Source organism: Ranitomeya imitator, chromosome 6 (genome assembly GCF_032444005.1).
Source record: "Ranitomeya imitator isolate aRanImi1 chromosome 6, aRanImi1.pri, whole genome shotgun sequence".
Classification (NCBI taxonomy): domain Eukaryota; kingdom Metazoa; phylum Chordata; class Amphibia; order Anura; family Dendrobatidae; genus Ranitomeya; species Ranitomeya imitator.
In genome coordinates, this window is record NC_091287.1 from 550659793 (window position 1) to 550686822 (window position 27030).

The following is a 27030-nucleotide window of genomic DNA, read 5'->3' on the forward strand; positions in this document are numbered from 1 at the left end:
TCGCTGGCCAAAGCGATTGAATCCCTTCAAGACCCCTCTGCGGATCAGGGCACTCGTCTACCTGGGTTAAGAGACCCCTCCCTTACAGGGGAATCATCGGCCAGCAGGAGCCGCTCTCACCTGAAAAAAACGGATCCGCACTACCTCTCCTGAGCATTCACCACGCCATTCAGCCTCTGGTAGCTCCACTTCTCGCTCACCCTCTCCAGGGGTTTAAAGCGATCATGACTCTGAGTATGAGTCTGAGGCATCCTTGGACCCAGATTCTCCGGAGTTTCAATCGACTGTGGATTCCCTCATTGAAGCTGTCAATCACGTGCTAAAGGTTAATGATGACCCTAATTCGGCTGCGGATCATGCTGTATCTTTTTAAAAAAAAAAAAAAACAAGCGATCCCATATGGTGTTCGCCTCGCATCCGGACTTTTTAGATGTAGTCCGGCGACACAGGGAGCGACCGGATAAGCGCTTTACGCGAAGTATCCCTTTTCCGCAGATCTTGTCAAAGATTGGACGGAACCTCCATTAGTGGATCCTCCGGTGTCGTGTTTGGCTACCAAAATGCTTTTATCCGTACCTGATGGGGCTTCGATTAAAAATCCCACAGAACGTCAAATAGATTCCCTTGCTCTCTGTGTACGAAGCCTCAGGTTCCTCTCTATCCCCTTCTTTCGCTGCGGCATGGGTCGCAAAAGCAATGGTTTTCTGGGCAGATGCCCTTGCAAAATCCATTCAGGACCAGGCTCTTCCGTCTGAGGCTGCGGATCTCGCCAAACAAATTTCCATGGCCGGAGACTATGTTATGTATGCGTCTTTAGATGCCGCGAACTGTGCTGCAATTGCTGCCTCAAACGCTGTCACCATTAGAAGAGCACTATGGCTTAGGGAGTGGCGTGCAGATTCCTCTTCTAAAAAGTCTTTGATTTCTCCGCCTTTTCAGAGCGGACGTCTGTTTGGAGAAAAATTAGACCAGCTTATTTCCGATGCTACAGGAGGAAAAAGCAAATTCCTCCCACAGCACAGGCCTAGGACTACTTTTCAGCGGCAGCAACATTTTCGCAGTAGCCCATTCTGGTTCCCCTCCACAACCCCGTCCAGATCAGAACGATCTCCACGTACAGAGGGAGACCCTCGGCCCTAATACAGGCCGAATCAGTCCTGACAAGGTAAGCCTAGGCAACCCAGAACCAGGGGAACCAGACCCTCCAGGTTCCCTTCACTATGACTCGGGGAGTTTTCCGGTCGACACCACCAAAGTAGGCGGACGCCTGCTTCTTTTTCAACATGTCTGGCTTTCCATCGTCCACGACGAATGGGTCAAAGACCTGGTGTCTTCTGGTTACAAAATAGATTTCTCCGCCTCCCTTCCGGCACGGTTTTTTCTCTCTCGTCTCCCAAGTTCAGGAGCTCAGACTCATGCACTTCACTGCGCCATCGAAACTCTCCGCCAAAACGGCGTCATTGTTCCAGATCCAGAACACAAGAGATTCAGAGGTTTTTACTCAAACCTCTTCGTCGTTCCAAAAAAGGACGGGACGGTGCGCCCTATTTTGGATCTTAAGCTCCTAAACAAGTATGCAAAAGGTCCGGTACTTCTGGATGGAATCCCTCCGGTCGGTCATCTCTTCAATGGAGAGTTTCTAGCATCAATAGGCATCAAAGATGCTTATCTCCATATCCCAGTCTTCCCGCCACATCAAAGGTTCCTGCGTTTTGCCATCCAGGAGGACCATTTTCAATTCACGGCCTTACCCTTTGGCCTTGCCACCGCGCCCAGGGTATTCACAAAGGTCATGGTGGTGGTCATGGCCATTCACTCCCGAGGAGAGGTCGTGTTGCCATACTTAGACGACCTCCTGATCAAAGGCCCGTCCTATCATGCCTGCAACACATGCGTCCGCATTACCTTGGATACTCTTTCACGCCTGGGCTGGCTGATAAACTTGGACAAGTCTTCCCCCGTTCCAACCCAGCGGATCTCCTTCCTAGGCATGATCCTGGACATGTCCAAGGGGCTGGTCCTGCTTCCTCGGTCCAAGGCCAAAGTGCTCCAGCAGGGAACCCGGACACTTTGTCATCCTTTTCCGCATTCCACTCGGTTTGCTATAAGGATCCTGGGGAAAATGGTGGCTGCAATGAAAGCGGCCCCCTTCGCCCAACTGCATCTCCGCCCCTTACAACAGGCTCTGCTAGACAATTGGGACAGGAGTCCCTTATCCCTCGATCGGCCATGTCCTCTGTCCCTGCGGATCAGGCAAGCGCTCAAATGGTGGACAATGGAATCATCTCTCAGCCAGGGAAGCTCCTTTTTCCCAATTCACTGGCTGGTGGTGACTACTGACGCCAGTCTCATAGTAACATAGTAACATAGTTAGTAAGGCCGAAAAAAGACATTTGTCCATCCAGTTCAGCCTATATTCCATCATAATAAATCCCCAGATCTACGTCCTTCTACAGAACCTAATAATTGTATGATACAATATTGTTCTGCTCCAGGAAGACATCCAGGCCTCTCTTGAACCCCTCGACTGAGTTCGCCATCACCACCTCCTCAGGCAAGCAATTCCAGATTCTCACTGCCCTAACAGTAAAGAATCCTCTTCTATGTTGGTGGAAAAACCTTCTCTCCTCCAGACGCAAAGAATGCCCCCTTGTGCCCGTCACCTTCCTTGGTATAAACAGATCCTCAGCGAGATATTTGTATTGTCCCCTTATATACTTATACATGGTTATTAGATCGCCCCTCAGTCGTCTTTTTTCTAGACTAAATAATCCTAATTTAGCTAATCTATCTGGGTATTGTAGTTCTCCCATCCCCTTTATTAATTTTGTTGCCCTCCTTTGTACTCTCTCTAGTTCCATTATATCCTTCCTGAGCACCAGTGCCCAAAACTGGACACAGTACTCCATGTGCGGTCTAACTAGGGATTTGTACAGAGGCAGTATAATGCGCTCATCATGTGTATCCAGACCTCTTTTAATGCACCCCATGATCCTGCTTGCCTTGGCAGCTGCTGCCTGGCACTGGCTGCTCCAGGTAAGTTTATCATTAACTAGGATCCCCAAGTCCTTCTCCCTGTCAGATTTACCCAGTGGTTTCCCGTTCAGTGTGTAATGGTGATATTGATTCCTTCTTCCCATGTGTATAACCTTACATTTATCATTGTTAAACCTCATCTGCCACCTTTCAGCCCAAGTTTCCAACTTATCCAGATCCATCTGTAGCAGAATACTATCTTCTCTTGTATTAACTGCTTTACATAGTTTTGTATCATCTGCAAATATCGATATTTTACTGTGTAAACCTTCTACCAGATCATTAATGAATATGTTGAAGAGAACAGGTCCCAATACTGACCCCTGCGGTACCCCACTGGTCACAGCGACCCAGTTAGAGACTATACCATTTATAACCACCCTCTGCTTTCTATCACTAAGCCAGTTACTAACCCATTTACACACATTTTCCCCCAGACCAAGCATTCTCATTTTGTGTACCAACCTCTTGTGCGGCACGGTATCAAACGCTTTGGAAAAATCGAGATATACCACGTCCAATGACTCCCCGTGGTCCAGCCTATAGCTTACCTCTTCATAAAAACTGATTAGATTGGTTTGACAGGAGCGATTTCTCATAAACCCATGCTGATATGGAGTTAAACAGTTATTCTCATTGAGATAATCCAGAATAACATCCCTCAGAAACCCTTCAAATATTTTACCAACAATAGAGGTTAGACTTACTGGCCTATAATTTCCAGGTTCACTTTTAGAGCCCTTTTTGAATATTGGCACCACATTTGCTATGCGCCAGTTCTGCAGAACAAACCAAGTCGCTATAGAGTCACTAAAAATAAGAAATAATGGTTTATCTATTACATTACTTAGTTCTCTTAGTACTCGTGGGTGTATGCCATCCGGACCCGGAGATTTATCTATTTTAATCTTATTTAGCCGGTTTCGCACCTCTTCTTGGGTTAGATTGGTGACCCTTAATATAGGGTTTTCATTGTTTCTTGGGATTTCACCTAGCATTTCATTTTCCACCGTGAATACCGTGGAGAAGAAGGTGTTTAATATGTTAGCTTTTTCCTCGTCATCTACAACCATTCTTTCCTCACTATTTTTTAAGGGGCCTACATTTTCAGTTTTTATTCTTTTACTATTGATATAGTTGAAGAACGGTTGGGGAGCAGAATTTCGCCACCACACTGCCCAGGGGCGTTGAATGTCTCTGGAGTCGAGACTTCCGATAAACATCTTAGAGATTTGAGCCATCAGGTTTGCCCTGAGACGCTTCCATTCCCTCCTTGCAGGTCACCCTATTCGCATTCAATCAGACGTCACAGCGGTGGCGTACATAAACCACCAAGGGGGTACCCGCAGCAGGGCGGCGATGTGGGAGGTCTCCCACATTCTCCGTTGATCCGAGAACATCCGCTCCATCATTTCTGCAGTGCACATTCCAGGTGTCGAGAACTGGGCAGCGGATTTTCTCAGCCGTCAGGGTCTCGCCTCGGGGGAGTGGCAACTCCATCCGGAGGTCTTCCAGCAGATTTGCCTTCGCTGGGGGACTCCGGATGTGGATCTGATGGCATCCAGACTGAACGCAAAAGTTCCCAATTTCATAGCACATTCTCGGGATCCCAAGGCCATCGGGGTGGACGATCTGATATCCCCATGGCATCCGTTCCACTTCCCGTACGTGTTTCCTCTGTTTCCCTTACTACCGAAGGTTATCCGGAAAATCAAGATGGAGGGGGTTCCTTTGATCCTAGTCACCCCAGATTGGCCACGTCGCTCGTGGTACGCGGAGCTAGTTCAATTTGTCTCCGACGTCCTCTGGCAGCTACCAGATCGCCCAGATCTGCTTCGCCAAGGGCCGATCTACCACCAGAGCTCAGGGGCCCTACGTTTAATGGCTTGGCTGTTGAAGCCTGGATCCTAACTCAGATTGGTTTCTCCCAGCAAGTCTTTGCCACCATAAGCGCTCGCAAGACGTCTTCCGCTCGCATCTATCACTGCACTTGGAAAGCCTTCTTCTCTCGTTTTTTCGGTTCCCTCCATTCTGGAATTTCTCCAGTCCGTCTTGGATTCCGGTCTGGCGCTCAGCTCCCTCAAGGGTCAGATCTCGGCATTATCCGTGTTGTTCCAACATAAGATTGCTGCTAACTTGCAAGTCAGGACTTTTGTTCAGGGGGTCTCCCACGTAGTACCCGCCTATAGAATGCTGTTAGAGACCTGGGATCTCAATTTGGTCCTGAGTGTTCTTCAGGAGTCCCCTTTTGAACCTCTGCAAGATGTCTCGCTGACTGTTCTCTCCTGGAAGGTTGCCTTCCTTGTGGCAGTAACCTCTATCAGGCGAGTTTCAGAGTTGGCCGCACTGTCCTGCCGGGCGCCCTTCCTTACCTTCCACCAGGACAAAGTGGTCCTATGCCCATCTCCGTCTTTTCTTCCCAAGGTGGTTTCATCCTTCCACCTTAATGAAGATATCGTTCTTCCCTCCTTCTGTCCACAGCCAAGACATAGGGTTGAAAAGGCCCTTCACACCTTGGACGTGGTAAGGGCTCTCCGGAGGTACATTTCTAGGACTGCCCCCTTCCGCAAATCGGACTCCCTCTTTGTGCTCCCGAAGGGTCACAGAAAGGGTTTAGCCACTTCTAAAGCCACGATAGCCAGATGGATCCGATCAGCTATTCAAGAATCTTATCGGGTCAGGGGCAGACCTATCCCGGCGGGGATTAGGGCACACTCAACTCGGTCGGTGGGTGCTTCCTGGGCCATTCGGCACCAGGCGTCGGCAGAGCAGGTTTGCAAGGCCGCAACGTTGTCCAGCCTGCATACTTTCACAAAGCACTACAATGTCCACACTCAATCTTCTGAGGATGCGGCCCTTGGCAGACGTATTCTGCAAGCGGCCATTGCGCACTTATAGTCAATTGGTATACAGAGTTATTTGGTTATGTTGTTTGTTGTTCCCCACCCAAGGACTGCTTTGGGACGTCCCATGGTTCTGTGTCCCCCAATGTGGCAAAAGAGAAATAGGGATTTTTGTGTACTCACCGTAAAATCCTTTTCTCTGAGCCACTCATTGGGGACACAGCACCCACCCTGTTAGCCTTATGGCTCGTTTCTTTTTTGGCTTACTCTGACATGTTATACTGAACTGGGTCTCAGGAAGCCAGCATGAGGGTGTATACTGCAGGGGACGAGCTAACTTTTTTTGTCTCAACTTAGTGTCAGCCTCCTAGCGACAGCAGCATACACCCATGGTTCTGTGTCCCCCAATGAGTGGCTCGGAGAAAAGGATTTTACGGTGAGTACACAAAAATCCCTATATCTCCAATTATCCCTAATGCAATGGAGAGCAGAACATGTTCCTAGGGCTTGGGGGGGTCTCTACAGCTGAGGTTACTGGTGATGATGACCTCTGCTTCTTACCTTTTACACAGGACCCTCAGTACATCCAGGAGGCGCTGACCAATGTCCTGCTCATGAACGCCGTGGTGGGGGCTCTGCAGACGGCAAAGTCAATCTATGCTGCGTCCAAGCTGTCCTACTTCGACAAGATGCGGAATGAAGGTGAGGAGCATGGTTTCTGCAGAGCGGACCTGTAACACCTGAAGGCAATGCTACAGTATTAAAAGGGTTGTCCAGGATTTAAAAGACAACGTGGCAGCATTTAAAAAAAGACAAAAACAAAAAAACCCAGGGTAGTGTTGGACATACAATAGAGTCTGAAAAGCAGAGAATTGAGCGGCACTGCCCCTAACAATCAGGTCCCTATTAGACCAACTTCGGGTGGTAACAAATGTGTTACTAGATGTCACTCTCCAACAACCGTAATAACATGGGACTTCGGGGCTCTTCAGAAATGACAGTCTATTGTCCACAAATTCTTGAAAAGAGAAAAACAAAGGCACTCACCAGTCTTCCAAAAGATTCCTTCATTGACACCAACTCCAGATAAAATTCATGGCCGGGGGAGAGGGAGCCGAAGCTCGTGTGAGCAGAGGGGACGATGGCCGTTTCGCGCTGTGCCTGAGCTTCTACAGGTCCCGTAGAAGCGCAGGCACAGCGCGAAACGACCGTCGTCCCCCTCTGCTCACACGAGCTTCGGCTCCCTCTCCCCCGGCCATGAATTTTATCTGGAGTTGGTGTCAATGAAGGAATCTTTTGGAAGACTGGTGAGTGCCTTCGTTTTTCTCTTTTCAAGAATTTGTAGTGTTGGACATTCCTGCAACATTACATGGGTGGGAGCTGGTATATCTATGGAACGTGCCAATTCCATAGAAAGCAGCCTTGTTTTTCTAATTTCCAATGCTTTTGCAATTTATTTTTTTTTATACATGAGCACAGCCGTTTCAGGACTTCTTTTATGCACGACGAGGTCTAGTTCTGAATGCCACTATTCATTTTTATCATTAAAATTTACTGAAAAATGAGAATAAAATTCTAAGTGGGGTAAAATGGTGAGTAATAAAAGATTGTGCAGGTTAGTACAGTTAATGTGATTCCTAATATATAAAGGTGTTTTGGTTTTTTTTTTGTGTGTAATATTTCACGACTACCTATTGTTTATCTAGGTACAATTTTGGGTACATATGACTTTTTGATGTTTTTTAATTCCTCTATTTAAAATAAGGCAAAGAAACAAAAAAAAAACTAATTTCTGGCTTCATTTTTTCCCCCTTTTTTACAAAATGTACCACATGGGCTTAATATTATATTTCAGAAATGTTTATGGACATAGAATTGCTGCTGTTTTCTTTTTTTTTTTATTTGGATTCGGTAAAGACTAGTTTGAACTTTTTTTTTTTTTTCTTTTTAATTTCATTTAGTAATACCTTTTTTTTCAATTTTATTTTTCAAATATTTTCTCCTGTTCTTAGGGGATTTTATAAAAATTGCAGAATTGTTTATCGCCTTTTATTATTATTATTATTATTATTATACATTTTTATAGCGCCATTTATTCCATGGCGCTTTACATGTGAATACGGGGCAAATATAGACAAATACATTAAACATGAGCAGATAACAAGGCACACGAGTACATAAGGAGGGAGGACCCTGCCCGCGAGGGCTCACAGTCTGCCTTACCCACCAGGTGTTCGCGGTCCTTTCTAATGGTAACAATCTGCTTTGATCCACAGTTTCCACCATTCCAATGACAACGGCTGAGACGCTGAAGCACAGGATTAACCCTTGTGCGGGGGAGACTGTCCCGCAGGCAGTTGATGTCCTACTCTACACCCCCGGTGAGTGTCTCTGTGACTGGGTCTCCGGCAAAAAAAAAAAAATTCAAACGGCTTGTCAGTGTCATTCAGTCTGTCTACGATTCATTAGGTCTTCATCTTGAAAGGGGTTTCCCATTGTGGGAAGTCATCACCATCCTCGGGATAAGTGGAAACTTGCTGATTGTTGGGGGTCCAAATGCTGGGACCCCTGCCGATCCTGGAATGGGGCAGTGGCCACTCAAAAAATAAAGCTTTACCAACAGCAAACGAACTATATTTTCTGAAAAACACTATATTGCTTTATAAGCAGCACATTGACATTGACCTATAGACAGATGTGCTCAAAAGTTTACATACCCCGGCAAAATTTTTGCTTTCTTGGCCTTTTTTCAGAAAATATGAATGATAACACCAAAACTTTTTCTCCACTCATGGTTAGTGGTTGGGTGAAGCAATTTGTCAAACTATTGTGTTTTCTCTTTTTAAATCATATCGACGACCCAAAACATCAAAATGACCCTGATCAAAAGTTCAAATACTCAGGTGATTTTGATATTTGATAACATGCACAGAAGTTGACGCAACTGGGTTTGAATGGCTGCTAAAGGTAACATCCTCACCTGTGTGTGCATAAAAGCTGAGTGAGTTTCTAGAATACAGACAGACTCTTGCATCTTTCATCCAGCCACTGACGTTTCTGGATTGTGATTTATGGGGAAAGCAAAAGAATTGTCAATGGATCTGAGGGAAAAGGTAGTGGAACTGTATAAAACAGGAAAGGGATACAAAAAAATATCCAAGGAATTGATAATGCCAGTCAGCAGCATTCACACTGTTATTAACAAATGGAAAATCGGGCTCTGTAAATACAAAACCACGGTCAGGTAGACCAACAAAAATGTCATCAACAACTGCCAGGAAAATTGTTTGGGATGCAAAGAAAAACCCACAAATAACATCAGCTGAAATACCGGACTCTCTGCAAACTAGCAGTGTGGCTGTTTCAAGATGCACAATAAGGAGGAGAAGAAAAATGGGCTGCATGGTCGAGTCGCCAGAAGAAAGCCATTACTGCGCAAATGTCACAAAGTATCTCACCTACAATATGCAAAACAGGAAAGAGACAAGCAACAAAACTTCAGGAACAAAGTACTTTGGAGTGATGAGACCAAAATTGAACTTTTTGGCCACAACCATAAACGTTACATTTGGAGAAAGGTCAACAAGGCCTATGATGAAAGGAACACAATTCCTACTGTAAAGCACGGAGGTGGATCGCTGATGTTTTGGCGATGTGTGAGCTACAAAGACACAGGAAATTTGGTCATAGTAGAAGAAAAGATGAATGCAGCACGTTATCAGCAAATACTGGAGGCAAATTTGCAATAATCACCCTGGAATCTGGGCATGGGACGTACTTGGACGTTCCAACATGACAACGATCCAAAACACAAGGCTAAGTTGACCTGTCATTGACTGCAGCAGAACAAGGTGAAGGTTCTGGAGTGGCCATCTCAGTCTCCTGACCTCAGTATCATTGAGCCACTCTGGGGCGATCTCAAGCGCGCAGTTCATGCTAGACAGCCCAGGAATTTACAGGAACTGAAGGCTTTTTGCCAAGAATAGTGGGCAGCTTTACCACCTGAGAAAATAAAGAACCTCATCCACAACTACCACAAAAGACTTCAAGCTGTCACTGATGTTAGAGGGGGCAATACACCGTATTAAGAAATGGGGTATGTGAACTTTTTATCAGGGTCATTTGGATGTTTTGGGTTGTCACTATGTTTTAAAAAGAGTGAAACACAGTAGTGAGACAATAAATGGCTTCACCCAACCACTAATCATGAGTGGAGAAAAAGTTTAAGTGTTATCATTCAAATTCTCTGACAGAAGGCCAAGAAAGCAAAAATTCTGCCGGGGTGTGTAAACTTTTGAGCACAGCTGTATGCATCTAATCATTATTCTCAGGTTTGTCACCAATTTACCCCCCAAACACAATATTCCAGCACCAAATAAGCCCCTGTACTATTTTGGGATTTCGGATCTGCTGAATGGGAGGTAGATAATCAAATGGTGACCACAGGCTGCACTTCTATCTGGGAGGATTTCCTCTGCCTAAGTGTCTCAAAAGTTCTTATTCTTGATAGGCCTAATGACTGATACATAGAGATATCTGGAGATCTTCCAGCACATTGGACATCGCACAACAACCTCAACGTTAAGATAAAAGCGTGTTCTATAAAACCACTCAATGTGGCTGCATTCGCTAATGTGTGGTTCGTGGTGGATCATTACGTTTCTTTTCTAGGACAACTCGACGCCTCGCTGAGAGACGACTGCCCCAAACTGTGGTGTGCCCTGGGCGAGGGAAAAGTGGTTATATTTAACGCCTCCACCTGGTCCATCCAGCAACATTGCCTTAAAGTGGGAAGCGCCAAACTGGTGAGCTGCTGGCAGAGATGGGCGCAGCTCGGGGGGACATACCCCACTTATAAGCACGGCTGTACTGAATACAGAGCACAGTTTCACGTTACAGCTGTACTGAGTACGGAGCACGGTTTCACGTTACAGCTGTACTGAATACGGAGCACGGTTTCACGTTACAGCTGTACTGAGTACGGAGCACAGTTTCCAATGCTTTGCTTCACTTACCTTGATTATAAAATGTATCCTATCTACTCCAGTCACATCTAAAGCTGCACCAACCATTCTGCTGCCTCTTGCCGGCAGCAGTCCGCCTGTGCGTAGCTGATATAACATATTACCCCGCACATTCCCGTTGCTCCCCGCAGGCATTGAATTGTGCATGCAGCTCTGGTTGTGACTAGAGTAGAAGACAAAATTTCACTTTCCGAACTCACACTATCCAGTTTTTATGCCTTTGACGAAACCTGTGTTTCCCCCTAGAGGTGCATGGTGGGAGTTGAGCAGAATCAGGTGTGGATTGGATCCAGTGACTCAATGATCTACATCATCAATACACACAGCATGTCCTGCAATAAACAGCTGAACGACCACCAGGGGGAGCTAGTGGACATTGTCATGGACGGCAGCGACAAGCAAAAGAGGTGAGGAGCTCCCCCTGCTTGTGTTATGGGGAATTACACCCCATTTAGAAGCTTACTACACATTTTACTACAGAGTTTCAGCAGCTACCTTATCTCATTGTTTTCTAGATCTCTGCTTGCAGAGGCTAAAATATTTAGAAAAATGATTTGCAGGACCCTGATCCAGCAGCTGCATTCATAGTCTATGGCCGCTGGACAAGAGATGTGCCGGTATCTGCAGCGCCTCTTATTAGTAGGTGACGTCATGGTTGCAGCGCAGCGTCCTTATAAAGTCACGTTGGACCTACTAATCAGAAGACGTGCTGGGGATGCTGGCAGGTTTGCAGGGCTTTGGTCCAGCGGCCACGGACTGCCAACCTTTTTCAGAATAAGCCATATACTCTCCAGAGCTGAGGGTTTGTATCCAGTCTGATACTTTTCCTGCACTGATACATTATAACAAACTACCAATATTATACGTGAGCACGGTGTTACATCTGACTTTCTCCATTCTGGCGTTTTATAGTCTTGCGTACTCCTGCAGCACAGACGGGAGGGTCCTCGTGTGGGACGTCGGCACCCTGAAGATTCAGCACCGCTTCCAGCTTCAGCATCAGGACATTACGTCTATGAAGCTGCACAACGATCTGCTGCTGTACTGTGAGTAGCGCAGGGTCCGAGACCCCCGGAGCCACTGTGCACTTATGGGGGAGTCCTCTGGTGATAGAATGGAAGGAGCAGCCTCCAAATATTACCTGGGAGACTCATAGACGCTAGGAAATTGCTCTTCTACCTTTTCTCGTCTCTTTTTCATTTTTTCCTCCACTTCTGCCAAGAGCCATAACTTCTTCATTTTTATTATTTTTCCGTCACTATAGTCTTATGAGGACACTTTTTTTTTTTTTTTTTTTTTAATTGGACAAGTTGTACTTCCAAATGGCAAAAAAAGTGCAATTTCACAATAGTTTTTTTTTAATCTTTTATTCACCATGTTCACTATATGGTAAAACTGACCAGGCAAATACGATTCATCAGGTTAGTACGAGTACGCAGATACCAAACTGGTGAAAAAACCTCTGAAATTTGTATGAATAAAGATTTTGCTTATGTCACCATTTTTCAGGATCTGTGGCCGGGTGAGGGTTTAGTTTTTGCGCCAAAAACTGATATTTTATCGATACCATTTTGAGGTAGACGCAATGTTTTGATCGTCTCTTATTGTAATGTTGCAGCGGAGACCAAAAAACTGTAATTCCGGAGTTTTGATTTTTTTTTTTTCTCTCATTGGTAAAAGTAGTAATCTGATTAATTTTATTTTATATTTTGATTGAACATTTCTGAATACAGCGATACCAAATATGTTGTTTTTTTTTTTTAATTATTGTTTTATTTTCAATGGGGCAAAAGGAGGGTGATTTGAACTTCGTTTTTTAGTTGTTTTTTTTTTCCATATTTTTAAAAACTTTTTTTTAACTTTATTTAATAGTTTTCCTTAGGGAATTTAAAGCTGCGTTCATCCGATCGCTTGGGCTATACACATCAGTATGTAGCAGAAATCGTGATATGCTATTAATGGCGGCCGGCAGACCCCTGGCTGTCAGGCCAACCTATCGGCGTCCTGTGATCACATGATGTGGGGGCAGGAAGCGCTTCATTCCCTCTTACATCCTGCTGTCCACCCGCGGCTGTTAAAGGCACATGACAGCTGATTAAATCAACAAAGCTGTTTGGGGGGGATCATTTCTGGTGGGATGAGATATAGTTTAGAATCTCAACATTTATTTCACCATAAAATGTACAGAGAAAAATTCCAAATATAGTGAAGTAGTAAGAAAAAATAATCTCATTCCGCATTTTTTTTTTTTTTTTTTTTTTTTGGGATGTTCATTATTCGAGAAAGTTGACCCGGTTTCATGATTGTTTTCAAGTCAGTGCAATTATGATGCTGTCAAATATAAATATTGATTTTTGTATTAATTTACTGGCTTAAAAAAAACTCGGTTTGTGTCTCAAAGACCCGTAACTTATTTATTTATTTTTTTATTGGTACAAATTTGAGGTACATATGATCTTTTTATGTTTTATTACATTTTTTTGGGGAAAGCGTGATGACTGAAAAGACAAAACCATAAGAACACTGCAATTTTGGTCCCCCCCTCCCCATCTTTATAGCATTTACTTAATGGGATAAATAATTGCATAAATCTGACTTTTACAATGCAGGGATATTATTTATTTATTTTTTTATTTTATCTTTGTCATGGGGGAAAAAAAATAAAAAAATATATATGCTGCATGTCACTTCCAGCACCTGCACTGTGTGGAGCGGTTCATCTCCTAAGCCTTTTTTCTGCACAAAGGGGTTAAAACAAAGCCCCAAATCTGCTGTATGAATGTAAAGATGACAAATAAATATCTTGCTTGCTGCAGTTGCCACTAGGGGGAGCACTCCGTATACACATTTATAAAACACCCATTATCAATTCCTCCTCCAGTGAGCTCCCCCTAGTGGTGGCTGCACATAAGACGTTAAAAGATTATTTTTTTTTATGCAGAGGCTTTGGAGCTCTGTATCAGGAAGTGGGAGCTTTAACTGATATAAAAATATCTTTACCTTTTCTTTTTTTAACCCTTTCCAGGTACAAAAGATTTAGTTTTTGTAACCAACAAAAGAAAGGACTACTGTTTAAAGCTGGAAATTACAGAGAACCTGCGGAAAATGAGCTCCACTTTCTACGCCATCCAGCTCTTCCCAGAGGTGCGGCACTGGATACGCCACATACGTGGGCATGGGCCTGTGTAATCTTGTGGTCACTGACCTCTTCATTATTTCTCCGTACGTAGAAGTCCCAGCTGTGGGTGTCGTGTAAAGGTGGCAATGAGGTCTGCGTGTTCGACACAAGGGAGTTCTCCAGACCCCCGCACAAGATCCTCCTGCAGGACTGCGCCGTCATCACGTGCATACTGAAAGTGAAACAACAGGTACTAAGGGGCCGATTGCCCACAGGTGGAGGTCGTAGGGGTGCTGAGTATTTGGTGATCAGGTTATAGTTGGGGGTCAGCAGCTGCAGGGGCCCATATACCCCAATCATCTACTCATCTACACATCACTTGTTTTGCACTTAGCCAATTGATTAAATACAAAAAGTTGCACAGAATTAGAAAAACAGCGCCACACTCGTCCACAGGTCGTGTCTGGTATTGCAGCTCACCCTCATATTGTTTTCAGTAGAGCTGAGTTGCAGTACCAGGCACAACCCACGAGAGAGAAAACAAATGTTTAAAATATACAATAAATAAGAAAATGTGTGTGTGTGTGTGTGTGTATGTGTGTATATATATATATATATATATATATATATATATATATATATATATATATATATATATATATATAATATTTCACCACCAAAAAATTAAGTAAAAAAATGAAAATGTACACCGAATATCCCGCCAAAACAAAACCCATATAATCAAAATGTATGTTCGCCAAAATAATGATAATAAAGATTTTAAAAAAAAACAACCCCCCCGCACTGCTCCATCTGCCCAAAATGTATGTTCGCCAAAAATGGTGACAAAAAACTATTTTTTTCCTTAAGGAAATTCAGCTTTTCTTTTTTATTATATTGAAGTATAAAGGAAACTACACGTGTTTGGTTTCGCCGTGTTCTCAGTGACCTGGAGAATCGCGCTGCCGGGTCACTTTTACCGCACTGTGAACACCATGAAATAAGATCGAAAAATCAATGATAGAATTGCAATTTTTTTTTATTCCTCACACTTGGAATTATTTTCCCATTTTCAGCACATTTTTCGATAGATTTTGGGGGAATGTGTTAGGAAATATCGACGTCATCGCGAGGTGGGGGGTCTTCTATTGGGGACCATGAATTATTCCTGCCCATAAATATCCCCAGCTTCATCTGATGTGTGTAGATCTATGTGATCAGCTAGGTGGCCGGCACCATGGATGGAGTCCTCCCCTTAATAAGGCTTCCTCTGTATCTTCACAGATCTGGGTCGGCAGCAGGGGGATATCACAGGGAAAGTTGAAAGGGAAGATCTACGTCATCGATGCAGAGAAGAAGTCGGTGGAGAAGGAGCTGGTCGCTCATATCGATGTAGTGAAGTCCTTGTGTTCTGCGGAGGACAGGTACGTCCTGAGCGGGTCCGGAGATCAGGACGGAAAGGTGGCCATATGGAAGGTGGAGTGAAGCCATCAGATGGTCACCTTCCTCTTATGACGTGAGCGGCCCTTGGAGTTTTGGTCAAAGGTTCTTGGATTTGGTCTTCTTGGTGGAACCACAAACACAACTGAGAATTGGGTATCCAGGATCAAAAACTGGAAAATGCCCCTAATTTCAAGACCATGGAGTAGCTTGGATCTTGGGAGGCGAGATCGAGTCCTCGGTGCCTGAATTCTGACTCGCCCCATGATCTGAGAAAGTCAAGACCCAGTGACCAAGCTTGAGCCACCGTGAAGGGGATATACAATGTCCTCTGGAGAACCACCGTGAAGGGGATGTACAACGTCCTCTGGAGAACCACCATGAAGGGGATGTACAACGTCCTCTGGAGAACCACCGTGAAGGGGGATGTACAACGTCCTCTGGAGAACCACCATGAAGGGGATATACAACGTCCTCTGGAGAACCACCGTGAAGGGGATGTACAACGTCCTCTGGAGAACCACCATGAAGGGGATGTACAACGTCCTCTGGAGAACCACCATGAAGGGGATGTACAACGTCCTCTGGAGAACCACCATGAAGGGGATGTACAACGTCCTCTGGAGAACCACCATGAAGGGGATATACAACGTCCTCTGGAGAACCACCATGAAGGGGATGTACAACGTCCTCTGGAGAACCACCATGAAGGGGATGTACAACGTCCTCTGGAGTACAACTGCTGCTAGTGAGCCAGGACTGAATCCATTACTGCCCTCTACAGACTGGGACGAATAATTACACTAATCAGTGATAAATGAGTGTATATATTATATCTGTGTATTGTGCCTTGTGGGAAGAGGAAGGGCTTATTTATAAAGGAAGACTCTCATTACACATGGTTGAGGGTCTCCCTGAGACCCTTTTGTTTTTTATGACTCCAGGGAAGGATGCTGTAAAAGATGCAATAGGGTCTGAGGCCTTGGAGGTGTCGTATTTAACCCTTTGTACTGGACAGGTCACCCGGCACAGTCAATAAATGATGTACAACTGATCTGTCGTTTCCATTCTGGAATGAACCATTCCGTTACTAATTTCCGCACTACGGATAATTCCTGTAGTTCGCTGCTACCTAGAACCGTAGGTGAACCAAAAATATTATTCTGCATCTCAGCCCTGCTATATCCAAATAAGAAACTGTGCTGCACAATTTCGTCTCTGCTACCTCTGCCTGTCTTAGATTTGCTGCGTACGACAATCTGATCTCTGCTGCTTATTGGAAATGGAAGATTTGCCACATACAAGAGCGTCCGATCTTCTGCATCCAAATAATTTAACCACGGCGGGATTTCGGTAATTCGGCTTCACTGCACCGGACAAACTCTGCTCTGCTACATCTCTGCCGCTAACTTACCAGTGTGATACACTGGGGCGATTTAGATGGGAAAGAACGAAATATTTTTGCAATGACGTCCACAAGGTGCCACGTTGTATGCCGGTGCGGGAAGATGGGGAGAAACGGAAATCGCACTAAACATAACCAGCAGAATGGAGGCCAGCATTCACACCTCCGCTCCATTCATTTAGCTATGAGCAATCAATGTTCCTACTCCAACGGCAAGCAGGGATGTTTATCATTTAAGTTTTTTTTTTTTTTTTTTGTTAAAGTTGCAGAACTATTTATTTTACTGATGTACTTACTATGTTTACATAAGATTCCCAAATTATGAGGTTTATGTTAGTGTGCTACCGGCCTGTGATGAAACCAAAGATTGCAACAATTAAAAGGGGGAAATCCAGCATAATTCATTCCCTCAGATAAAAGTACGGCAGCAGCAGAAGGTTTAAGACATTTAAAAGAGCGCCATAGTTCACTTTAGGCTGTGCTTTCCCTTTAATTATATGACGGCTCATCATGCATTATCACGTCTGACCATTAGATGGCGATGTAGAACCGTGATGACGCCCCTGTGTTCAGTAAGACTCTATCTATAATAAATGCTGCTACTCTATATTCATCTTTTTTATGATGTACTGTCTCTTTAAAATGTTTTTTTTTTCTTTTCTAAATTGTCAAAATCAATCAAGGGATTTAAAATGTGATTTTCTAATAGTAATTCATACTAAATGTCATCACTTGGATGATAAGACGTTGTACATAATCCTTCAGACGGTGAATAAATGCGTTTGAGACGTTCGCATGTTTTTGTTTATTTTCTTGAATTAATGAATAATCCGGCACTGGGAAGAATTTACTAGAAGCACCAACAAGGTCGCACCCATGGCACCGGCGCCCCATTTCCTCCCGTGCGGCCGCCCTCGTGGCAGGTAGATATGACTGGCTGCCAAACCTCCGACTCCTCAATTTCCATGACACCGAGCCCACCACTCCGACTCCACAGCCCTGCTGGCCGCAAATATCTATACCTGTTGCCCTAGGGATCAGACAGAGGGGTACAATCCCTAAATATTTACTCATTTATTTTTTTACATTTTTTTTAAAACTTTTTTTTAATGTAACTATTTCATTACCCCTTTCCTCATCCCTATTGCTAGTATTATTGCTAATTCTAGTTAGGGTTAAAAAAGTATGTAAAAACAGAATTATATAATGCTGGTCTGTTTGTTTATTTTTGTGTGTGATTTTCTCATCTCGGTTGCTGCCTATGCAGAGCGCAGCACACTAGACGAGTATATTATCGGCTGCTGCACTCTGCAGGTGTCGAGATGACAAAGCTCAGAATAAAGATCGTCTCATCTGTCATTTCGGTCACTGCCTGCTGAAGACAAGCTTACTATGCTGCCGGACAGCCGATGCCCCATAGATGGAAGTATAATGGGCCGCAATGCTTAGCAATACCAAGAATTCCAGAGCATTAAAAAGCCGATCACATTATTGCATCTTCTAATCACCTGGATGGACAAAAAAGGTATAATTAAGATAAAAAATATTATAAAATACCCCTGCTCCCCCCAATATTTAAAAAAGATGGTAAAACACAAATCATACATGATACAGCAGTATATATAACAAGCCATATGAACAGGATAGCACCTTATTTTAACAGCATTGCGTTTGGTGTGGAAAAAAAAAATCTAGTAATGGAATAGAAGTTACAGCAGTCGTGAGAAGTTTGTCTTCAGCTGTTGCGCTCTGTGTAGGCAGTAACCAAAATGACAGGGATGAAATGATCTATATTTTCCTTTTCCTCTGTTTAAAAATTTAAAAAAATATACGTATCCCAAAATGAATAAATCCTAGAGAAACTACGAATCAAAGATCCACCAATTAATACAAACGATCAAATTAACAATATGCATAGCAAAAATACAATAAAATCAATGTGTATGGAGAGGGGCAGCCCAGGTGGGAATGTAAAATACACACAGGAGTAATGACTATGCAGGATAATTGCTAAGACACCCAAGGTTTAGGTACATAAAGGACTCAATAAATGTGCAAATAAACTTATGTCAAGTCACATTTGTGAAGAGCAAAGCTAGCTCAATAGTAAAATGCGATGGAAAGTAGTGTGAAAATGACACTATACGGTTAATATCCCCAATAACTATGCATCGCTATTGCCCTGTGTGCCAGATTTCGTGCCTGCAACACTGAGTGTTTCTCGTTGGCTTCATCTGGGATTTTTTTTTTTATGCCTGCAACTCCCTGAGGAAGTACATGTGAAACGCGCTCCTGGGCTGAAAGCACGAAGTCTGGCAAACTGGGCAATGGGTATTCATAATCATTGAGGATACTAAGCTTGTACTTAGAGATGGGCAGACACCTGGATGTTCCGGTCCGGCGAGTTCGGACGAACAGTTACAAAAAGTTTGGGTACCAGAACAGTACCCGAACCCGGACCCATTCACTTGAATGGAGGGCCCGAACATCCAGTGTTTGCTGCGCTATCATGTGCATGACAGCGCAAGCAAACACCACTTCTGATTGGCGGTGAAATCATCCCCGCCGATCAAAGAGCTGCGGTTCCTACGCGGTCAAAAGACAGCGGGAGCGCACAGCTGTGATCGGGGGTACAAAGTTTACCTCTGGTCACTTGTCAGCAGATGGTACTACTGCTCCCATCATCCGAAGTCTGCTTCCGCTAATAACAGTGAGAGCAAGAGCGGATGATCTGAGGATTCATTAGCCGGCTCCTGTGCTGTAAATAAATATTTTTTTTTCTTCAAAAAAATGATGTGGGTTTCCCTGTATGTATAACCAGCCAGGCAAAACTCAAAGCTGTGGGCTGCAACCCTCAGCTGTCAGCTTCAACGAGGCTGGTTATCAAGAATAGAGGGTCCCCACATCTTATTTTTCAATTATTTTAAGTATATAATTTTAAAAAAAACGGCATGAGGTCTCTTCCTCCCCCCCCATCCCCTATTTTTGACAACCAGCCTCGCTAAAGCAGACAGCTGGGGGCTGGTATTCTCAGGCTGGTAAGGGGCCATGGATATTGCTCCCCCCCCAGCCTAAAAATGGCAGCCCGCAGCCTCCCAGAAAAGACACATATATTAGATGCTCCAATTCTGGCACTTTGCCCGGCTCTTCCCACTTGCCCTGCAGTGGTGGCAAGTGGGGTTGATGTCACCCTTGTATTGTCAGGTGACATCAAGCCCACGGCTTAGTAATGGAGAGGTGTCTATAAGAAACTAATCGTATAGTTACATGGTAAATAAAGACAAAGCCAGAATAAAGTCCTTTATTAGAAATAAGACTAAAAAGAGTTTAACTTTTTTTTTTAAAAAATAACAAACACTCACCTAAATAAAAAATAAACAGCAATATCCTTCACCTCTCTGTCGTTCTGTCCCACGCCGTAATCCATGTCTGGGGGATAAACTGTTTTCAACCTGGACGGTACCAAGATGCATTCCCAGCTGGACTGAACTGTGGTGATCTTGGTGAGATTCCCTCTTTCACCGTGAGAGTGACACCGCGGTCACAGCAGTTCAGCCCAGCTGGGAATGCAGCCTCAGTTCCCGGAGGGAATCCTTGATGACGTCACCGCCAGTCACTGAGGCTGCGCTTGCAGCAGTTCAGTCACCAGTGGTTCTCAGCCTGGACGGTTGCATCTTGGCACTGTCCAGGTTGAAAACTGTTTATCCCCTAGACATAGATTTTTGGCGTGGGACAGAACGACGGAGAAGTGAGGGATAGGGATATTGTTGTTTATTTTTATTTAGGTGACTATAACGGTGTTTGTTATATTTCCATAAAAAAGTAAAACTGTGTTTTGTTTTATTTCTAATAAAGGACTTTATTCTGGCTGTGTCTTCATTACTAATCCTATAGTTATAGGGTAAATAGATAGGTGTCTTATGGACACCTCTCCATTACTAAGCCGTGGGCTTGATGTCACCTGACAATACAAAGATGACATCAACCCCACAAATATTAACCCCACTTGCCACCGCTACAGGGCAAGTAGGAAGAGCTGGGCAAAGCTCCAGAATTGGCCCATCTAATAGATGTACCTTTTCTGGGCAGCTGTGGGCTGCTATTTTTAGGTTGGGGGGGGGGTCAATTTACATGGCCCCTTACCAGCCTGAGAATACCAGCCCTCTGCTGTCAGATTTAGCAAGGCTGGTTGTCAAAAATTGGGGAGGGACCTCTCTATTCTTGATAACCAGCCTTCTTGAAGCTGACAGCTGAGGGTTGCAGCCCCCAGCTGTGACTTTTGCCTGGCTCGTTATCAAAAATACAGGATAATCCACACGATTTTGTTTTTTTCTTTTTTAAATTATTTACAGCGCAGGAGTCGGCTAATAAATACTTCCTGTTATTAACGGCAACAGGCATTGGATGGGAGCTGTAGTCCCATCCGCTGACACCAGTGACCGGAGGTAAACTTTATACCTCCGATCACAGCTGAATGCTTACGCTGTCTTTTGACAGTGTGGGAACCGCGGCTCTCTGACCGGCGGGGATGATTTCACCACCGATCAGAAGCGGTGTTGGCTGCACTGTCATGTACATGACAGCGTGACAAGCATCCAGTGTTCGGGCAGCCGAACCAGAACAGTAATACTTCCTGATGTAGTCTGTGTTCGGTGTCAGTGTTCGAACAGCGGGTGTTTGGTACGGACTCCGAACTTTACTGTTCGAGTTCACCCATCACTACTTGCAATCTCATTTTACTATTGAACTATCTTTGCTCTTCACCCTTGTGACTTGACATATGTTTATTTGCACCTATAATAAGTTCCTTATTTACCTATACAGTGTGTATTTTAGCAATTATCCCGTATAGTAATTACTCCTGTTACCATTCATACTTGATTGAGTCTTCACCCTCGACATTGATTTACCGTAATTGTATTTTTTGCTATGCATATTGTTAATACATTTAATAGTTTGTTTTAACTGGTGGATCTCTGATTTAGTTTTTTCTAGGATTTAGACAATGTTTGCAGTTTTCCATTAAGTAATTTGTACATATTTTTACCTTATGTTTGAATGATATTGATAGCCTACCTCTAAATGACATCTACTGGTAAAACTCTGCAAAACATGTTTTTCAAATGTGGAAAAAAAAAAATCGAGACGATGCAAGGACTTTAAAGAGTTAATGATATCTTGTCATGCAAAAAAGATTTTCGTATTTTCTTTTAGGGAACAGTAATGGGGGCAGTTTCAAGGCCAATGTATTGCCACAAAATAACAGCAAAAAAATACTCATAAATTTGGATTTCTTTATTCATTTTGAAGCTCTGTTTCCCGATTAGTGAGCTCCAAGAAAAATTAAATTCTGCCTGTCCACACACACCACTGAAGAGCGCGTAATCAAATCTTAAACTTTGAATTCACATTAGATATGCTTTAGTTACATCAAGAGCTGCAATCACAGTTCTGATTATCAATCGATTTATTTATTTATTTTCTTCCCGTACATCGAAGTAACAACTTGGCTCAAGTTGTTTTATTAAGGGTTCATTTTCGCTTGTCGACAACACGCATTAACTGACCGCCTATATGCCAGCCGACCCTCAGTCGATTAATACCTGGTTTAGTCAGGACGATAATCATGAATCGAGTGTTGCTAGAAAGTCATTCCCAATGCTCCAGTATAAACTCTTAACTTAACCTCTGTTTTTAAACCCTACATGTTGCACCAGTAAATGCAGCTTTGAATGTGACTAGATTATAACTGAGTAAAGCAAAAGTCAAGAAAAAATGCAAGTTTGCTAAGTGTTTTATGCAAAGTAGCTTTTAAAGGGTGGAGTTCATCTCATGTTGAAGTGCAGCGCTCATCAGTATGGCGGTGGAGATGACTTCAGGTCACAGCCAGGCAGGAGTATGAGCTGATGTCACCGGAGCCATCTTACATCGTTGTACACATGTTTGTGATCCCATACATCGCTCTTGGCTGTTATGTTGCTCTATGACTCAGAGAACCGGTTTTACAGCTGCACACCTGACAACAGTAACTCCTAATTTATTTATTTTTTTCTTGGATGTCACCGGCAATAAAATGGCTAACGGCACATGGTGATCCATACACATCTGCAGTCGGTGGTGGCACACGTGAGCAGATGGTATATTCATACACCTTTCAGCGTGACTGGCAACTGCCTGATTCACCCTCTCTGCGACGAGCCATCGCTGACTGATGGGCCACGAGCACAGCGCAGCCATAATGTGTATCTGAGCCGCCGTGAGTCATCTGATCCAGGAGTCTGACAGCCGCCGGGTATTATGTCCCAATGTGTAGGTGTATAACAATTACAAAGTGGAATAAAAGTTTCAGCATCTGCTCAATACTTTCTCATTTACCAGGTATATTATGAAGCTGAACTGAAATGGTCGCTGTCATTTGTGTGAATCAATAGTACAAGAGAACAGAAGACCCTTTTTAACATATCTTTTTTACGGAAATATGCTTCTTCACCTATGAGACACTTTTTCATCTCTTCCTGAATGCTGCATTTACCCAGAGATACAGATAATATTCTTTCTGGTCTAAATAAGACAGGCTACCAAGATAATGAGGAATCAGATTACTGCTGTTTGTCAAAAACATTACAAAGGGAAAGAGGAAGGAAGAGAGAAATGATGTTGCTGTGTTTTTTATCAATATCCAGTGCTGGATTCACAACTACACTGCTCAGTGCTGTTGTATAATACCTGCCAAGATGCTGTTGCTTTTGACAATGTGCTAAATAGATGCCGGAGAGCAGGAATCTCATGTTAGTGTGTCCTCTATTTTTAAAACCTCTCTACACACTAGCTCAGAGACAACTGAAAATCAGAGATAGAGCCTGCAGAGGGAAAAACTTGTGAAAATGTGGAATACAAGTCATTGTAATGCTGCTGCAGTGTAGTATAGTGCAACCTCCACCAGGGGATGCTGGTGAGGGAAGGGAGGCTGCACACACAGCGTAAGGCTACGTTCAGATTAGCGTTGCGCGCCGCTGCGTCGGCGACGCAACGCACGAAAAAACGCTGCGTTTTGCGACGCGTGCGTCGTTTTTTTGACGAAATCGGATGCAAGAAAAATGCAACTTGTTGCATTTTCTTGCGTCCGACGCTAGCGTCAAAAACTACGCACGTGTCGGAAAACGCAACAAGAAAAACGCATGCGTCCCCCATGTTAAAGGGACTCTGTCACCTGAATTTGGCGGGACTTGTTTTGGGTCATATGGGCGGAGTTTTCAGGTGTTTGATTCACCCTTTCCTTACCCGCTGGCTGCATGCTGGCTGCAATATTGGATTGAAGTTCATTCTCTGTCCTCCATAGTACACGCCTGCGCAAAGCAATCTTGCCTTGTGCAGGCGTGTACTATGGAGGACAGAGAATGAACTTCAATCCAATATTGCAGCCAGCATGCAGCCAGCGGGTAAGGAAATGGTGAATCAAACACCCGAAAACTCCGCCCATATGACCCAAAACCAGTCCCGCCAAATTCAGGTGACAGGTTCCCTTTAAACATAGGGGCGCATGACGCGTGCGTCGCCACTGCGTTTCCCGACGCAGGGTCGGGAAACGCTAATCTGAACGTAGCCTTACACCACTGAGCAGCAGCACAAGTGACACCAAGTGACGACAAAGTGGTCAGAGGAGCCGAGTCAGAAACAGTCAGGACAAGAAGTACTAGAGGTCACAGCAATACACGTGGTCAAATACAAGCCAGAAATCAGAGCCAGATGAGAGCAGATATAACCGAGACGAGAGACAGTAAAACAGGTCAGTAGACAAGCCGGGTCACGTACCAAGAGGTCCAAGAGCAGGGAGGGAACACTAAGACAAAGCGGGGTGGCAAGAAAGGAAGTCACGGGAGCAGAGTACACGGGCAGAGGACAACACACGGTATCAAGGGGACAGCTGCTCTAGCCTGGAAGCATGAACTATCATTGACATTGGTCTGCAGGTCACAGCAGACTGAAATAGCCACACAGAACTCAGAGGCAGAGAAGATTAACCCCCGCATGACCAGACCGGGGAGAAAATAACAAGAAACAAACCCCGGCCTGGATCATGACACATATAATATCCAGAAATAGTGTTATTTAAAAGAAAACCAATAAAATTAGAAAAAAAAAATAGTTTGTCTATGACATTTAGCTTTAGATTACTGCAGGATCGGTCTACACATATGGAGACAGGTAGGTTTGCATATTTGTGTCATCATGGTCGTGCTGCTGCCCCGAACTGTGCACTCGCTGAACTTTGCCTCTGCAGGGACACAGATGCTGGCGGATCCAGCCTGGATTTAGAACAGGACTTACAAGCTCTATAGCAAAGAGTTTGTAAGTGCTGCACTCCTTTCACAGAGGATTGGCCAACTTTGATAAACTGCAGAAGTGGCCGGTAGCCTAGATTTAATATGCAGATTCAATAATGGTAGGAATTTTTAACAAGAAGAAAATTACAAAGTTGCTTGTTTTTAGCACATTAACGATAATGAGAAAACGATTAGAGGCAGCCACTATGTTAATGCAGCGGCATATTTAATGGAGCTGTGTGTCACAGCACATCATCCACTCAAGCCAAGGAACATCATGTTGACGAGGATTTTCAGCACAGTGGGAGAGCAGCAAATGTGAATTATATATCGATCATGTACAGCGGACGGGGTAAGTTATCGGAACATTGTATCTGAGGGTTCCTGGACACGTGGGGCCCTAAAGAGCCTCAATGAGATAAAGCACAGCGATAAATGCTGACCGAATACGAAATGTCTCATGACTTATTCCATACTTCTTCCTCCGTGTCCTTGAGATGTCGTTACCTGCTGTCGCGTTTCACAGATTTTGGAATAATTCCGTCACCATTCTTTTAATAAGAGCTTGTGGGACAGAACCGGAGTCTTTTATCGTGGCAGGATTTTCTCTCGGCCGCCTGCCTCCCGGGGCCCTTTAGGGACCTGCTCTCATTTACTTTTTTTTTTCTTTTTAGATACAGTAAAATGTGATGTTTTCTGGAACATTTTATAGAAACCTGATTTGATGAATCTGATTTCCGCTCCTTTGTCAGTTTTCTGGCTGCTAATAATTGGGACATGTTCATATATAGGACATGAGACGGTCCCTATAGTCCACTTTAGCCTCTCTAGCATCAATGGTGGAAGATGTCTTTGATGAAATGTTGGAACACGGCAGGAGCATTAGTCAAACCAAAAGGCATGACAAGATTTTCATAATGCCCTTCTGGGGTGTTAAAATCCATCTTCCACTCATCCCCATCCTTAAATCTAATCAGAGTATAGGCTTCCCTAAGATCCAACTTGAAGAACCAATAATCTGAACAAATCAGGAATGAGTGGGAGGAGATATGGGTCCCGGATAGTATTCCGATTTAACTCCCGAAAGTCTAAACAGTGTCGCAGAGACGAATGAGAACCCCGCCACTACAGGCGAAGATGAGGGTCTATTATGTCTAATAATGTCTAATAAACTGGTCTTTGGCAACTTTGCACCCGGAAGCAAGTTCACAGGACAATCATACACACCATGGGGAGGCAGTTCTTGACACTCCTTTTCAGAGAACACTCCCTCAAAATCAGATAGAAAGAATGGAATGTATTTAGTGTAGACACTAGAGATACCTAGGCGCAAAAATCCTCCACTGAATTATCTCCCTGGCAGAACTCAGAGGCAGAGAAGGTTAAACCCCGCATGACCAGACCCGGGAGAAAATATCAAGAAACAAACCTCGGCCTGGATCATGACACATATAATATCCAGAAATAGTCTATGACCGGATTTTGCTTCGTCCACCAGGAAAGACCCAACACAATAGAAGTAGGGAGGCCTTCCAGATGGTAACTGTTATGATCTGGTGGTTTAGGAACAACATGAGACAAGCTCTGAAGGAGGTGGTATCTGTACTGACCGCAAACCCTGAACCTAGCAGCGCAACTAAAAATAGCCATGGGGGGTACCTGACGCTCCCTAGACCCCTCGGCACAGCCTAAGATCAAACTTCCCCTAAAGATGGAAACAGGAAACCTATCTTGCCTCAGAGAAAATCCCCAAAGGAAAGATAGCCCCCCCACAAATATTGACGGTGAGAGGAGGGGAAAATAACATACGCAGAAATGAAATCAGATTTTAGCATAGGAG

The 27030-nt window shown here is 44.1% G+C and overlaps 1 protein-coding gene across 1 annotated transcript in view; it reads left to right on the forward strand.

Moving 5' to 3' along the window:
• Positions 1-15876, forward strand: part of DENND3 (DENN domain containing 3) — a 58049-nt gene extending 42173 nt beyond the window's left edge. Inside the window, exons 16-23 of the mRNA XM_069731979.1 lie at positions 6452-6581; positions 8156-8260; positions 10551-10684; positions 11150-11310; positions 11816-11949; positions 13929-14047; positions 14134-14271; positions 15306-15876. Of these exons, the coding sequence (XP_069588080.1) occupies positions 6452-6581; positions 8156-8260; positions 10551-10684; positions 11150-11310; positions 11816-11949; positions 13929-14047; positions 14134-14271; positions 15306-15506 (1122 nt within the window). The 3' untranslated portion in view covers positions 15507-15876. The remainder of the gene's footprint in view (positions 1-6451; positions 6582-8155; positions 8261-10550; positions 10685-11149; positions 11311-11815; positions 11950-13928; positions 14048-14133; positions 14272-15305) is intronic.
• Positions 15877-27030: the final 11154 nt, after the last annotated feature.